At 38.2% G+C, this 17,583-nt stretch overlaps 1 protein-coding gene across 1 annotated transcript; it reads left to right on the plus strand.

Annotated features, from left to right (window-relative positions):
* The first annotated feature begins 313 nt into the window (after window positions 1-313).
* LOC102399843 (guanylate-binding protein 6-like) lies at window positions 314-16,848 on the plus strand. The gene is made up of 10 exons (XM_006051768.3): window positions 314-503; window positions 1,273-1,400; window positions 9,990-10,099; window positions 10,295-10,491; window positions 12,318-12,563; window positions 13,362-13,642; window positions 14,336-14,548; window positions 14,868-14,970; window positions 15,334-15,527; window positions 16,450-16,848. Exons 1-10 carry the CDS (start codon window positions 314-316, stop codon window positions 16,672-16,674), a joined length of 1,887 nt encoding a protein of 628 aa, XP_006051830.3. The 3' UTR covers window positions 16,675-16,848.
* The last annotated feature ends 735 nt before the right edge of the window (window positions 16,849-17,583 follow it).

Here is a 17,583-nt window from a genome sequence, read left to right on the forward strand (position 1 = left end):
ATGTATCATAGGATTTGGCATATTGGAGGCCTTCAGTGCATGGTAACAACTATGTGAATTAAATTCTTGCTATTGAAGTGAAATTATGGAGAGTAATGTTACCTTTTCTTTTATTAATGACATCATCAGTGGTTTGGGAGAATGATATAAGATTCCCTCTGCAGTATGCTATTTCTAGGTTACATTCTGTCTCATGGAAATCAAGGAAGTCTCACTCAGCCCTAAATGGGTGTGTGCTTTGAATAATTTGGAATTGGAGAAAACTTTGTAATTTTATTTCTGCATGCAGACTCTTTTAAGTTTGCAGGTGGCCATGGCATCTGGACGGGACATGATGGCCCCTATTTCTCTGGTAGAAAATGACAACGAGCAACTGTCAGTGAACCAGGAAGCTATAGAGACTCTTGAGAAGATTTCTCAGCCAGTGGTGGTAGTAGCCATTGTAGGACTGTATTGTACGGGTAAATCCTACTTGATGAACTGTCTTGCAGGACAGAAACATGGTGAGTGTTGTACTGGGGCAGAGGTCATTGCATGACTCCAACTATACCTCATATTCTTAGTTTTTTCCCTGTGCATGTGAATGGAGAATCAGATTCCCCTCAATAAACCAACCTTAAACTTAACCTTAAAATTCTTACCACTAAATCACTACCTTATCGTCATTTGTTACCATATTTGTTTTACTCCTGTTAACAAAAATCTCTCCTATTAATGCCCTAAATTCTACCTTATTTCACTTGCTGAAGCACTGGGTTCTTGCCTTGTAGTCTGCTTTATCTTGAAACATTTTACTTTTTTATGAAATATTCCCAATAATATATAACTGTGTTTGAATATCTATCATGTTCCTTCTTGAATTTTATATCTTTTTGGGTAACTCCCCCTTTAAAAATACTATTTGGTCTGGCAAAAAATTTTTTTTAATTTTTTCCACTTTTCCTATGTCTCTCATCATTCCAATTCTCTCTGGCTTTGAACCTCACCATTTATTCAAAATGACCTTATAATGGTTATCAATTACCTCCTTTTTGTCTGCTTCATGGATACCTTTTTGTCTTCATGTTGAACCCATGCTTGGCATCATTTTCATAATTAATATTCCTCATCCCTGAAATAGATGAAACACAAAAGTAGGACATTCTTGAGGAAATAGAGAAAGCAGAATAGTGCATCCTGGGGTACTTGCATTCCAGTAAGTCTGACTTCATAGCCCTGGGCTATTTAGATTATCCTCTGTCACTGAATGTTGCTCTCTCTTTTCACTTGCAGGTTTCCCTCTGGGCTCTACAGTGCAGTCTAAAACCAAGGGCATCTGGATGTGGTGTGTGCCTCACCCTTCCAAATCAGACCACACTCTGGTCCTTCTGGACACTGAGGGCCTGGGAGATGTTGAAAAGGTAAGACAGGGAGTCACAGATAAATCCTTTTTATTCTGTATTTTCTCATGTTTTTATGATCCTTTGTAATTTAGTTACTGAGATGTATTTGTAAAATTTAGAATTTCAGGTATAGTAAATGAGGCAAATCTTGGTTTGTTTGAACCTTTAGGTAAAATCTTTTTTGTAAAGATGTTAGGTAAAAATGTTAGATAAAACTTTTTATTTATTGGCACTTGGTGGATGATTCAATTAAATTTAGTAAATAAGTACCATACCACTTAGTTCCAAGCCTTTGGGCTCAGTGCTGTAGACATCAGTGACTAAATTAATGTTCATGTTTTCAAAATGTCTTTAGTCTAGTTGACAAGACCACATGTGTGCTGTCAGATTTAATAAAGTGTGATTGAAAAAGAAACAGGTTGGAGAGAGGAAGAAGATGCACTTAAACGTAACGCCTGATAAAAAGTCAGTGTTTGTCCTACTAGAAATATTTTAAGATCAAGTTTTGTTATTTTAGCTTTGTACTAGTGGACGAAATAAATTATGTCTTCTTTTTGCCTTACTTTGATAATTACTTGAATATGATATCTACATTTATGTAGTTTTACATTTCTGCCCCAAAAGGAGCTGGAAATCGTGTGTTTACTTGTTATTAAACTTTTAATTTTGTAATAGGGTATAGCCAGTTAACAAACAATGTGATGATAGTTTCAGATGAACAGCAAAGGAACTCAGCTATATATATATATATATATATATATATATATATATATATATCCATTTTCCCCCAACTGACCTCCCATCCAAGCTGCCACGTAACATTGAGCAGAGTTCCATGTGCTATACAACGTCCTTGTTGGTTATCAACTTTAAATATGTGTTTATCCCATTCGAACTTTCTAACTATCTCTTCCACATGTTCTTCCCCCTGGCAACCATAAGTTTGTTCTCTAAGTCTGTGAGTCTCTTTCTCTTTTGTGAGTTAATTTGTATTATTTCCTTTTAGATTCCACATATCAGAGATGTCATATGATATTTTTCCTTCTCTGTCTGACTTACTTCATTCAGTATGACAATCTGTAGGGCCATTCATGTTGCTACAAATAGCACTGTTTCATTCTTTTAATGGCTGGGTAATATTCCTTGTACATATATACTACATCTTCTTTATCCAGTCCTCTGTTGATGGACATTTAGGTTGTTTCCATGTCTTGGCCATTGTAAACACACTACAATGAACATTGGGGAGTGTGTGTCCTTTCAGATCATATTTTTCTCCAGGTATATGCCCAGGAGTGGGATTGTAGGGTCATATGACAGCTCTGTATTTAGCTTTTTAAGCAACCTCCATACAGTTGGAGTGGCTGTACAAATTTATCTTCCCACCAACTGTGTAGGACAGTTCTCTTCTCTCCATACCCTCTTCAGCATTTATAATTTGAGGATTTCTTGATGATAGCCATTCTGACTGGTATGAGGTGATATCTCTTTGTATTTTTGATTTGCATTTCTCTAATAACTAACAATGTTGAATATCTCTTCATGTGCCTCTTGGCCATCTGTATGTCTTCTTCGGAGAAATGCCTATGTAGGTCTTCTGCTCATTGTTGATTGGGTTGTTTGTTTTGATGCTGTTAAGTGTTACGAGCTGATTATAAATTTTGAAGACTAATCCCTTGTTGGTCACATCATTTGAAAATATTTTCTCTGAATCTGTGGGTGGTCTTTTCATCTTTTTATTGTTTACTTTGGTGTGCCAAAGATTTTGAGCTTAAGTAGGTCCCATTTGTTTATTTTTGTTTTTATTTCCACTATTCTGGGAGATGGATCAAAAAAGATATTGCTGCAATTTATCTCAGAGATTGTTCTGCCAATGTTTCCCTCTAGGAGTTTTATAGTGTCCTGCTCATATTTAGGTCTTTAAATCATTTTGAGCTTTTTTTGTGTGTGTATGGTGTTGAAAAATAATCTAATTTCATTTTTTCCATATAGCTCTCCAGTTTTCCCTGCACCATTTATTGAAGAGATTGTCTTTCCATCATTGTGCAGTATTGCTTCCTTTGTCATAGATAAATTGACCATAGGCACATGGCTTTATTTCTGGGTTTTCTGTCCTGTTCCACTGATCTATATTTCTATTTTTGTGCCAGTATCACACTGTTTTGATGACTGTAGCTTGATAGTATAGTCTGAAGCCAGGAAACCTGATTTCTCCAGCTCCATTTTTCTTTCTCAAGATTGCTCTGGCTGTTCAGGGTCTGTGTCTCCACACAAATTTGAACATTTTTTTTTGTTGTGATTCTGTGAAAAATGCCATTGGCAATTTGATAAAAATTATATTGAATCTGTAGATTGTGTTGGGTATTATGCTCATTTTAACAATATTCATTCTTCCAATCCAGCAACACATTATACCAATCCATCCGTGTCATCTTTTATTTCTTTCATTTGTATCTTATAGTTTTTTGAGTACGGATGTTTTGCCTCATTGGATAGGTTTATTCCTAGCTATTTTATGTTTTTTAATGCAATGGGAAATGGGATTGTTCCCATAATTACACTAGGTGATTTTTCATTGTAAGTGTATAGGAACACAAGAGATATCTGTGTATTAATTTTGTATCCTGGAATTTTACCAGGAAAAAAATTGATGACCTAAAGGGGTTTTCTGGGAGTATCTTTAGGATTTTCCATGTATAGTATCATATTATCTGCAAACAGTGACAATTTTACTTCTTTCCAATTTGGATTCCTTTTCTTTCTTTTCCTTCTCTGAATGCTGTGGCTAAGACTTCCAAAACTGTGTTGCATGATAGTGGCAATAGTGGACATCTTTGCCTTGCTCCTAATCTTAGAGGAAATGATTTCAGTCTTTCACCATTGAGAATGATGTTTGCTTTGGGTTTGTCATATATGGCCATTATTATATTGAAGTAGGTTTCCTCTATTGTCCACTTTCTATCTTTTTTATCATAAATTATTGGTGAATTTTGTCAAAAGCTTTTTTTTTTTTTTTGCATCTATTGAGATGATCATGTGGTTTTTATTCTTCAGTTTGTTGATGTGGTGTAACACACTGATTTGCAAATATTGAAAAATCCTTGAATTCTTGCACTAAAACCACTTGATGATGGTGTATGATCTTTTAATGTGTTGTTGGATTCAGTATACTAGTACTTTGTTGAGGATTTTGCATTTATGTTCATCAGTGATGTTTGTATGTGTTTTTCTTTTATGTGATATCTTTGTCTGGTTTTGGTATCAGGGCGGTGATGGCTCATAGAATGAGCTTGGGAGTATTCCTCCTCTGCAATTTTTTGAAAGAGTTTCAAAAGAGTAGATGTTAACTCTTCTCTAAATGTTTGATAGAATTCACCTGTGAAGCCATCTGGTCCTGGACTTTTGCTTGTTGAAAGATATTTAATAAAAATTTCCATTTCAGTACTTGTGCTTGGTCTGTTAATATTTTCTATTTCTTCCTGGTTCAGTCTTAGAAAGTTGTAGCTTTCTTAGAATTTGTCCTTTTCTTTTAGATTATCCATTTTATTGGCATATAGTTGCTTGTAGTAATATTTTATGATCCTTTGTGTTTCTGTAGTGTCCATTGGAATGTCTTTTTTTTCCTTTCTAGTTTTATTGATTTGGATCTTCTTCCGTTTTTCCTGAGGAGTCCTGCTAAAGGTTTATCAATTTTGTTTATCTTCTCAGAGAGCCAGCTTTTAGTTTCATTGATCTTTGCCATTGTATTTTTGTCTTTATTTCTGCTCTGATCTTTGTGATTTATTTCCTTCTAACTTTGGGTTTTGTTTTTTTGTCTAGTTATTTTAGGTGTTATAATAGGCTGTTTACTTTAGATTTTTCTTGTTTCTCAAGGTAAGATTGTATTGGTAAAACCTCCCTCTTAGAACTGCTTTCACTGCACTCCAAAACTTTTGGATCATCATGATTTTGTCATTTGTCTCTAGGCATTTTTTTGTCTTCTTGTTTGATTTCTTCAGTGATCCACTGATTATTTAATAATGTATTATTAAATATTTAGCCTCCATGTGTTTGTGTTCTTTACAGTTTTTTTCCCTCTGATTACTGATAATTAATGATCTCTTAGTGTTGTGGTTGGAAAAGATGCAGGATATGATTCCACCTTTCTTAAATTTACTGAGGTTTGATTTGTGATGCAAGATTTGATCTATAATATGGAGAATGTTGTACATGTTCTTGAGAAAAAAGTGTATCCTGGTCCCTTGGACTGAATGGTCTATAAATATCAATTAAGTCTATCTGGCCTAATGTGTCATCTTAGGCTTGCATTTTCCTCTTAATTTTTTGTTTGGATGATTTTTCCATTGGTGTATGTGGAGTATTTAAGCCCCCTACTATTATTATGTTACTGTTGATTTCCCCTTTTTAGGATTTTAGCCTTTGCCTTATGTATTGAGGTGTTCCTGTGTTGGTGCATATATATTTACAATTGTTCTATCTTTTTCTTGGATTTAATCCCTTGATCATTATGTAGTATCCTTCATTATTTTGCATAACAGTCTTTATTTTAAAGTCTACTTTGTTGGATATAAGTATTGCTACTTCAGCTTTCTTTTGATCCCTATTTACAAGAAATGTCTTTTTACATCCCTTCACTTTCAGTCTGTATGTTTCTCTAGAGCTGAAGTGGGTCTCTTGTAGATGGTATTTACAGGCCTTGTTTTGTAAGCATTCATCCAGTCTATATCATTTGGTTGGAGCATTTAATGCATTTCCATTTAATGTAATTATCAATATATATGTTTTTGTTAACATTTTCTTAATTGTTTTGGGTTTGTTTTTTGTTGGGTCTTTTTTATTTCCTTCCTTTTTCCCCTTTTCTCTTGTGTTTCCCACATAGAGAAGTTCCTTTAGCATTTGTTGCAAAGCTGATTTGGTGGCACTGAATTCTCTTAGCTTTGCTTGTCTGTAAAGCTTTTGATTTCTTCATTAAGTCTGAATGAGAGCCTTATTAGGTATAATATTCTTGGTTGTAGGCTTTTCCCTTTCATCACTTTAAATATATCACGCCATTTCCTTCTTGCTTTCTGAGTCTCTGCTGAAAAATGTTGATAACATTATGGAGCAGAGAAAGCAATGGCACTCCACTCCAATACTTTTGCCTAGAAAATCCCATGGACGGAGGAGCCTGGTAGGCTGCAGTCCATGGGGTCGCTAGAGTCGGACATGACTGAGCGACTTCACTTTCACTTTTCACTTTCATGCATTGGAGAAGGAAATGGCAACCCACTCCAGTGTTCTTGCCTGGAGAATCCCAGGGACAGGGAAGCCTGGTGGGCTGCCGTCTCTGGGGTTGCACAGAGTCAGACACGACTGAAGCGACTTAGCAGCAGCAGCAGCAACATTATGGAGATTCCCTTGTGTGTTATTTGTTGCTTTCCCCCTGCTGCTTTTAATATTTTTATTTGTATTTAATTTTTGTTAGTTTGTTTAATATATGTCTCAGCATGTCTCTTGTTGAACTTATCCTATATGGAACTTTATGCATTTCCAGGACTTGGATGACTATTCCTTTCTCATGTTAGAGAATTCAACTAAAATCTCTTTGAATATTTTCTCATACCTTTTCTCTTTTTTCTGAGATCCCTATTGTTAGAATATTCATACATTTAATGTTGCCCCAGAGATCTCTGAGACTTTCCTCATTTCTTTTCATTTCTTTTCTTTATCTTGTTTTAACAGCAGAGATTTCCACCATTTGTCTTCCAGGTCACTTGTTCATTCTTTTGCTCTAGTTATTCTGTTATTGATTCCTACTAGTATATATTTTTTAATTTCAGTTATTTTATTATTCATCACTGTTTGTTCTTTAGTTCTTCTACATCTTTATTAAAATTTCTTTTGTCTTCTCAATTAATGCCTCCTTTCTTTTTCTTGAATCACCTTTTCTGTCTTTGAAAGTGAAAGTGTTAGTTGCTCAGTCTGGTTCAACTTTGTGACCCCATGGACAGTAGCCCACCAGGCTCCTCTGTCCATGTGATTCTCCAAGCAAGAATACTGGAGTGCGTAGCCATTCCCTTCTCCAGGGGACCTTCCTAACCTAGGGATTGAAAGGGGACCTCCTGCATTGCAGGCAGATTTTTTTACTGTCTGAGCTTCCAGGGAAGTCATTCTTTTGGAAGTAGATTGCCAGTCTCTTCTTCATTTATTTGGTCTTATAGGTTTTTACATTGGTCCTTTGTCTGCACTGGGCTTCCCTGGTGGCTCAGATGGTAAAGCATCTGCCTGCAATGTGGGAGACCTGGGTTTGATCCCTAGGTCAGGAAGATCCCCTAGAGGAGGAAATGGCAACCCACTCCAGTACTCTTGCCTAGAGAATTCCATGGACGGAGGAGCCTGGTAGGCTACAGTCCATGGGGTCGCAAAGAGTCAGACATGACTGAGCGACCTCACTTTCACTTTCTTTCTTTCTTTTGTCTACATGGTATTTCTCTGTAATCTAATCTCTGTAATCTCTGTTTTGTCTCACTTACTCTGCTTGTGATCTTATTTTTCAGGATGCAGGATCATAGTTCTTCTTGCTTCTGGTATCTGTCCCTTGGTGGGTGAATTTAATCCAGGGGCTTATGTAATCTTCCTGTTGAGAGGGACTGGTGTCTGCCCTCTGGTGGAAGGAGCTGGGTCTTATCCCTCTGGTGGACAGGGCCGTGTTGAAGGGTCCACAGTCCACAGTCACTAAAACGAGACCTATCTCAGTTGTGGGAGCACTCACTGTCCATTCAGATGTTCTATAGGCACTTTTCCCAAGCCATTCATGGGGTTAAACTTTAACCCTTGGCTTCTACAGCTATGAAAAGAAGTTTCAGTTCTTCTTCCTTAGCCCCACAGCCCCTGGGGCTCAGCTTTGGTTTCAACCCCACCCAGGAGAGAGGGGGGTGAAGGCAGCTACTGACTAGACCACATTTGTTGACTAAGGTGGGAGGGGCGAGAGGTTGCAACTGACCAGGCACACATGCTCACTCAGTTGTAAGTAGGACAAGGCAGCAATGACTAGGGCACACACACTTGCTCTGACAGAAGTCCTCCAAGTGCCCACAGAGTCAGGGGCTGGAGTTTGGGGAGAGAGGCCATGATGGTGGCCCTGCCTTCTGTGTGCTACTCAACAATGGCACCTTGCTTCCATGGCAGTCTGTGCTTCCTCTAAGAGCATTTAGAGGAAGAGTATTCCTGTCTGTGGAGCTCCTCACTCCCATCCCTTCAGGCTGTCTCCATGCAGCCTGCAGCAGTCTTTTTCCTAGGTTCACACTCCAAACCCCACGCTTCAACACCCAGTCCACCCCACCAATGGCAGACACACATCTCAGGCTGGAGCACACAAGGCTGTGGCATGGACCATCTGTATAACTCTCTCTCTGTTCTGCCTGCCACAGACCACCATCTGCACTTTACTCTAATAGCCCCCAAACTCCCCTACTTTTTCAATTGATCTCACCACTGGTGAGGAAGCTTCCTTAGGTATGGCAACCTCTCTTTTCCATCAGCTCCCCACCAGGATGTTGGCCCCCTCTCATTTCCTCTTTCTTTTCTTCCTTTTCTTAAGTATCCTACCCAGTTATGTGGAGAACTTTTCTTGTTCTTTTAGGTGTATGAGGTCCTCTACTAGTGTTCAGCATGTGTTCTGTGTGAATGGGTCCACTTGTAGATTTATTCTTAATGTGCTTGTTGAAAGAAGTAAACCCCAGGTCCTACTATTCCAATTCTATCATCTTAACTCAAACTTGCTGCATTTTTAAATCTAATAATATTAGGAAATGTGCAGTAGCTTATTTATTGTTTGGATATAATTTAAATACCCAGTTATGCCAACTATGTTTATTTTATATCACTTATGATTAATACATGTGTGCATAATGAATATGTTCTAACATTCATCAAAGAATAACTAATTATACACCAGTAACTTCCCTGGTGGCTCAGACAGTAAAGCGTCTGTCTACAATGCGGGAGACCCAGGTTTGAGCCCTGGGTTGGGAAGATCCCCTGGAGAAGGAAACGGCAATCCACTCCAGTACTATTGCCTGGAAAATCCCATGGACAGAGGAGCCTGGTAGGCTACAGTCTATGGGGTCGCAAAGAGTCGGACATGACTGAGCGACTTCACTTTCACGTTCACTGTTATTTTATTTCCTCTGATTGAGAACAAAGAAATCCCTATAAAGAATCCTCTTTTATTTGAAAATATGGTGGCTCAGAGGGTAACACATCTACCTACAATGCAGGAGACTTGGATTCAATCCCTGGGTCAGGAAGATCTCCTGGAGAAAGAAATGGCAACCTACTCCAGTATCCTTGCCTGGAAAATCCCATGGATGGAGGAGCCTGGTAGGCTACAGTCCATGGGGTCACAAAGAGTCGGACACGATCGAGCGACTTCACTTCACTCACTATTGTAATCACAAGAAATGCCTTTGTAATTGTCAAAGCCAATATGTCTGTCTTCAAACAATTTCTTTGCATGGTGATTAGGCTAGCTGAAATAATAAATAAGGACATGATAGAATAAGTCTATGAATAAATTTCTAATTTACAAGTAAACTCTTAAATCTATTGTTTTAATGTGCTCTCTAGGGTGACTCCAAGAATGACTCATGGATCTTTTCTTTGGCCGTGCTTCTGTGCAGCACCTTTATCTATAACAGTATGAGCACCATCAACAACCAGGCCCTGGAGCACTTGCAGTATCCTTCTAGGAACTGAACTATCATGTTTCACTGAATTTATGGGGATGGAGATGGAATCACATTTCCTTCCCTGTCACAAAATTGCCTTTAATGGTGCAAAGGGGACTCAGAACTAAAGAGAAGGTTTTTATTTTTTTATTAGGAATGTGGGAATTGTGAGTAAGGAATTTCTTTTCCTTAATCAAGTCCTAGTTACGTGACAGAGCTCACAAAACTAATAAAAGCCAAGTCCTCTCACAGCCCTGATGGAGAAGAAGATTGCACAGAATTTGTGACTTTCTTTCCAGACTTTATATGGGCTGTACGGGATTTCACCCTGGAGCTAAAGTTAAATGGTCATCCTATCACAGAAGATCAATACCTGGAAAATGCCTTGAAGCTGACTAAAGGTTACAGGGCATGGCCTGGGCAGTGGGTGTTTGAATAGAGTGTGGGATCTACTAAATACCGTCCATCATCTCTAGGATCGCATTTATATTTGAGATTAACATCTGGAGAAATGGTGATTAGAAACTGGGTTGCAAAGCTCTAGGGACTGAATTTTAAGTTTGCTTAAGAAAAGTATGAGTGAAATTATTCAAAGCCAGTTTTTTCTTTATACAATTTTTAATTTAGCACCGAGATTATAATCAGTGCTAAATCCTTCTGAAGTAAGACACTTGTGCTCCCTATTTTAATTTCTGCTTTTCTCCAGTAGGGAAAACAATATACTAAAAAATTGCAATATAAGAAATTACAAAGAAAAGTCTGTGTAATGAAAAAAAAAAATTCACACAGTTACATGTTATTCTTCTCAAAACGGGATAAATTGTTCTAATTCTTGTATAGTTATATCATCTACAAAATGACTTTACGTTCTAAATAAACCTGGAGTGTGCTTTTTAATCTGACTTATCAATATTTCTGATAATGATCAGAACCTTCATTTCATTTTCAAACCACAGCTTCTTTTAATTCCCATTTACTTTTTCATTGTATAATTTGCAAATAGTGTGTTAGTTTAAGGGCTTCCTTCGTAGCTCAGTTGCTAAAGAATCTGCCTGCAAAGCAGGAGACCCAGGTTCAATTCCTGGGTCGGGAAGATCCCCTGGAGAAGGAAATGGCAACCTACTTCAGTATTCTTGCCTGAAGAATCCTATGGACACAGGAGCCTGGCAGGCTACAGTTCATGGGGTTGCAAGAGTCGGGCATAACTTAGTGACTAAACAACCACCACCAACTTGTTAGTGTAAAGGGTAGCATTCATAGTGATGTGCACCTTGTGAAACCTGAGAAGTATATTAATTCTAATCTACTTATTTCTTGCTTTCATATTTCTATTTATGGTTTTTCAAAAAATTATTGGGAAATTGACTAGACAGAAGAGGACCACTGTCAAAGCAAACATAATCCTTTATCACAAAGAGTTTATAGATTAATGGTGACATCTTAAAACATCAGTTTAGTTACACTTACCTTTCAGAGGTTTTTGCTAAAAATATGTAGCTTTGTACAAATAATTTTAACATCAAAATAGTTCTCCTTCAATAATCAAATGTCATTCCTAACATTTCTGATATTGTCCACTATCCTGTTTGTGACTCTTCTTTTTGGTCCCAGAGATCAATTCTCACATAAGACTAAGTAGAACAAACATTTATATTTGACCTTTTATTCTTTTAACCATTAGTACAGCAAATATCTAATAAAGAAATATTCTACCATGTTCAGTTCTGGGGATGCTGCTGCTGCTGCTGCTAAGTCGCTTCAGTCGTGTCCAACTCTGTGCGACCCCAGAGACGGCAGCCCACCAGGCTCCCCTGTCCCTGGGATTCTCCAGGCAAGAACACTGGAGTGGGTTGCTATTTCCTTCTCCAATGCATGAAAGTGAAAAGTGAAAATGAATTCACTCAGTCATGTCCGACTCTTAGCGACCCCATGGACTGCAGCCCATCAGGCTCCTCCATCCATGGGATTTTCCAGGCAAGAGTACTGGAGTGGGGTGCCATTGCCTTCTCCTAGCTATAGGTTTCCTTTACTGGATTAGACATCTCCCCAAATATCTCTCCGGTTATATCATTGGTGTAAGTCTGATGTGTAAAGAAGTACTGAATGTCTGTTTTAAAGGAGTTATTACCATAAAAGTCAACAAGAATACACAAATCTGTCGTGAACACTTTTGGCTCTCTTGCTGCAAGACTGTTTCTGCTTTAATCTCTGTTTCTCTGTCCCTTAGGCAAGAATATGAAGGTACAAACATCAAATTTATGCAGAGAGTGCATCAGGGAGTTCTTTCCAACACGGAAGTGTTTTGTCTTTGATCGACCAACAAATGACAAAGAACTCCTAGCTGATATTGAGAATGTGTCTGAATACCAACTGAATCCTAAATTCCAGGAACAAACAAAAAAATTCTGTTCTTACATCTTCACCAATGCAAAAACCAAGACACTCAGAGAGGGAGTCCTGGTCACTGGAAATTGTAAGTCTTTTTTTCCTATTATTATGAGTAGCAATATACTGCAGATATTTTATATAATGTGTTTTTCAGTATTTCTGTTGGATTTTATATGGAATTCTGGGCTTATGGACATTCACACTCCATGAAAAAAATGTGTATATTTTATAATTGTCTTATTTGGGGGATTATAAATCTCTCCCATAAACTGCAAATTTTGTCACTGATATCTGTGACTTCCATTTATCTGAAAAATTTCTCTATTCAGAATAAAAATCACTATCTCAGTATAAAAACAGAATATGCCATTTTCTCAGGGGAAGCCTTATAAAATAAAAGTTCTTTGCAAGGTGAAAACAAAAAATATTTTGAGAGTTTTGTGTGGTTCAAAACTCAGTACCAGCCTATAAATCTCTGAAAGTACCTTTAAAGCCTCAGAATTAGGAATAAATAAAATCTGATATAACATGTCTTATCTGAATACCTATGTAAGCTATTTTGCTTTTAAGGTTTTAGTAGGATACTGTATTTTTCAGATACTCCTTAATATGTTGGATACAGGTAGATTTTCAATTTTTTTCTTAGTCCCAAGGCCTGAAGAACCATAAAAGTAAAGAGTCAGTAGGAAAACAAAGGTGATGATAGCAAAAGGAGATATGGCTGTGTGTGTGTGTGTGTGTGTGTGTGTGTGTGTGTGTGTGTGTTTGTGTGAGACAGAGAGCGAGAGAGAGAGAGAGAGACTTTAGAAATGTAATCTCATAATCTTGTATTTTATGGACCAATGACTTGATATTTATCCCTTAAATTTGATGGCCTTTTCAGGGCTGGGAAAGTTGGTTGTGACCTACGTGGATACCATCAACAATGGAGCTGTACCTTGTTTGGAGAATGCAGTCACATCTCTGGCTCTTTTGGAGAACTCAGCAGCTGTGCAAAAGGCAGCTGACCACTACAGTGAGAAGATGACCCAGAAACTGAGCCTCCCCACAGACACGTTCCAGGAGCTGCTGGAGGTGCATGCAGCCTGTGAGAAGGAAGCCATTGCCATCTTCATGGAGCACTCCTTCAAGGATGAAAATCAGGAATTCCAGAAGAAGCTTGTGGTAACTTGTCTTAATAGTTACCATTTTCCCCCTCCCCTTGATGAATGAAACCTAGAAATGCCATTACCAGCCACATGGCTCACCCCTCACTCAAAAGTAGTCTGTGTTCTCAGGAAGGATAGAGTTACAAAGGAGTATATTTTGTTTTTTATTCTGTCAAACCTCAGTAGTTTATCTAGAAATCTCTCTAGTTTTCTGATGAAAATAAGTATATATATCCTCCTAAAGTATATATATCTTTGGATTCCAAACATGTCTGGAACACCCAAAAGTCATTCTTAAGTTGCTTTAGTTTTCTGGGAACATCATCCCATGAAGAAGAATCCAAATTTCTCTAATCAGACCCATGAAAATGGCCTTATGCCAGGCCATTTTCAACCTAGGTTGCTTCTTGCTGTATCATTGAATATAGAATCAATAGCTGCAATGAACTGTAGAGATTAGATAATGCAACACCAACATTTCAGATGAAGAACCTGAAGGGAGGTTGAGAAACTCTCTTGTGGTCTTTCAGAGAGTTTTCAGGGTTGGGAGTAAATCAGAACTTGTGATTGCTTTTTAAATTTTGTGTCCTCCAGCAAAATATTTTTCTCATGAGGACAGCAGTTAGACCATTCTTTCTATCAAATTCTTTGAAATTTTATCCCCTCTTTTTCATTCTTCTTGTGACATCCCTCTACATTTCACTTCCAGGAAATCATAAAGAACAAGAAGGAGGATTTTGTGTTACAGAATGAAGAGGCGTCTGTCAAATACTGCCAGGTTAAACTTGATGAGATTTCCAAGACCCTAATGGAAAGTATTTCAGCGGGCACTTTTTCTGTTCCTGGAGGTTATGAACTCTACAGGAAAGCAAAGGAAAGGTTTGAACAGGATTATCATCAAGTGTCCAGAAAAGGAGTGAAGGTGAGGACACATTGAGCAGGGGGAGTCTACAGAATAGAGTCTCGAGGGGTCTCCTGAAAATCTGAGAGCACAGAACTAGGTGTGGGCAATGAGACAGCATGGAGATATCATGACAGCTTTAGCTGTTAAGATCCACTACTTGAAATTTATTCCTGAGGAGAGTAGAGATATGATTCTCAAAACATGAGTATGGAGCTTGGACTTGCTGTAGGGAACCATCACGGAATTTTAAACATGAAGCAAAAATTACATACATGTTTTTGCAGCACTAATCTTCTCAGTGGAAATCTAAGTTCTATGCTCCTTCGTGGTTCCCCAGGCAAATGAAGTCCTCCAGAGCTTTCTTCAGTCACAAGCAGCATTAGAGAAATCCATCCTGCAGGCAGATAAAGCACTGACTGATGGGGAGAAGACTGTAGCAGGTATGGGGTAGCACTCTGCTCACAGTGGGATGGGTAGGTTCCTGCAGTGACCTCTAATAGGTACAAGAGCAAAGACTTCCTGATACAAGGAACTTCCTCTCCTTCTGTGAAACAACTCTACTACATCTGAAAACAGCAAGAGATGTGGTTGGATGTGGTTAGATGTCAGCCAAACAGAGTCTTTCCCATCACATTCTGAAATGTGCTCTTGATGGTGTGGACACAGGGTTTGGGGTGTGGGGTATGGCAGTGGGAATTCAGAGATTTCTCCTCTCTTTCTAATTTGGTTTGGTCTCTGAGCTCTGGAGCATAAAGATCTGTCTTCATCTTACTTTTATTCCTTTCTGAACCTTCCTGGGGCAGAAGAGCGGGCTAGGAATGAGATAGCTGAGAAGGAACGGGAGCTGCTGAAACAGAAACTGCAAGAACAGCAGCAGGAGATGGAGGCGCAACAGAAGAGTTTCCAGGAAAACATTGCCCAGCTGACAGAGAAGCTGGAGAGGGAAAGAGAAAACCTACTGAGAGAGATGAATATGATGTTGGAGCATAAGCTGAAGGTAAGTCAGGCTGTGGCCTTAGTCGTGCTCGATAGTCATTACCCTGGGACATCAGGAAGGGATGGGCGAAGTTTACAGCAAGACCATGGAGGAAGCATCATTGCCATTTACTGCTTCTGATTCATTAAAACCCTTAGAATTATTCCTTTTTTAAAAAATAAGGCTTTAATTTCTACTATATATGTAGACTTTGGAGAGTTCAGGATGAGTATTGATACCTCAAACCCTTGGAAATTATAAATAGGGTTTAAGTAGCCATTTGAGGAAATTTTAAATGATTCCGGTAAGCTCAATTAGACAGATATTCCAACAGTATATATTTAATATGAGCAGCAACTAGTTTGCTTTCAGGATCCCTGCCAATTACCAGGAACTCTGTTCTCAGCCATAGGCCCTGAGATAGATCTATGCTGCAATAAAACTATCAAAAATGTCCAAACTTAAAAACACTGGGATGTGGCAGCTTCTAAACTTGCTGCATTGCCTCCAGGGGTGGATAGATACCCAAGATACTGTGTGGCATAAAGAGAATTATATCATTGTCCACTTGGATGTCCTTATGACAGATTTCTGTAATTCTCAGCATCCTGAGAATTATTGCAGTCTGATCCAAGGTTACCTCTGAAATGCATAACATTTATCTGAAATGCATAACATTTGTCCTCATGTGAGGCTTAGCCTCCTGGCAAAACCCAATCGTGTGTGAATATTAGTAAGGCTGTAAACTACACTTTCTCTTAATAGTCCTGTCAAAACCAGGAAATAGTCCCTGTTACAAAACTCCCCTTTCATGATTGAGTAAGAGAGAACAATTTTATGAGTAAAACAAAAATAGTTTGACAAAGTTCTTAAATGCAAAATGTAGTCTTTGAAATAAATGAGAATTTAAAACATATTACTTCCCTCTTTGCTTTATTTCTAGGTCCAAGAAACTCTGCTTAATGAAGGTTTTAGAGAGAAATCTGAGTTGATGAGTGCAGAAATAAATCAGTTAAAAAATATGATTGATGATACTAAAGAAAAGGATATTCCCTGGGTTACAAAAGCCTTGGACAAATTTGGTGATGAGCTCACTTCAATATTGAGTTCTCCAGCTAAACTTCTTGGGCAGATTGTGAAAGGGATAGGCTCTTTATTTAAAAAGTAGCTCTCATTTCAAAGAAATTATGGAGCATATATGTTCTGGCCTCTTTTTGATATGCATGTTTTTCATTTTTGTTCAGCAAAGCTTCAAATATAAAAAGTGGCTACTAGAGGATATCAATTTCTGACCCATATTAGATAAAATAAATGTATGGACATTTTGAAATAGCAGGTTCACTTTTAGGATATGTATCTGTATGTGGAAAATCATGTATTATATATCTGAGCACACACACACACACACACACACACACACATATATACATACATACATGAAAGAGGTTTGTTAAAGCACTGCTTTTAAAGGCAAAAGATTGGAGTCTCGTTAAATGTCCATCAGGAATCTAGTTAAATGTCCATCTATAAAAATTGGTAATATACTTTATGTATGTGCAATACTGAAATACCTTGTATTTAGCCAATAAATGGACTGCTGCTGCTGCTGCTGCTAAGTCGCTTCAGTCGTGTCCGACTCTGTGCCACCCCATAGACGGCAGCCCACCAGGCTTCCCGGTCCCTGGGATTCTCCAGGCAAGAACACTGGAGTGGGTTGCCATTTCCTTCTCCAATGCATGAAAGTGAAAAGTGAAAGTGAAGTTGCTCAGTCATGACCGACTCAGCGACCCCATGGACTGCAGCCCACCAGGCTCCTCCCTCCATGGGATTTTCCAGGCAAGAGTACTGGAGTGGGGTGCCATTGCCTTCTCCAAATAAATGGACAATGCAGCTCTATTTGTATGAATATAGAACAAACTTGAAGATATACTATAGAGTGAAAAAATAAGGTACAAATATTATGGATAATATTTTCACTGCAAAAAGCTATGGGCACCCATATGTATGTAGAGATAAAATATCTCTGGAAAGATTTATTAGAAATTGGAATCATTGGTTCTTTCTGAGGAGAACAGCA

Source organism: Bubalus bubalis, chromosome 6 (genome assembly GCF_019923935.1).
Source record: "Bubalus bubalis isolate 160015118507 breed Murrah chromosome 6, NDDB_SH_1, whole genome shotgun sequence".
Lineage (NCBI taxonomy): Eukaryota > Metazoa > Chordata > Mammalia > Artiodactyla > Bovidae > Bubalus > Bubalus bubalis.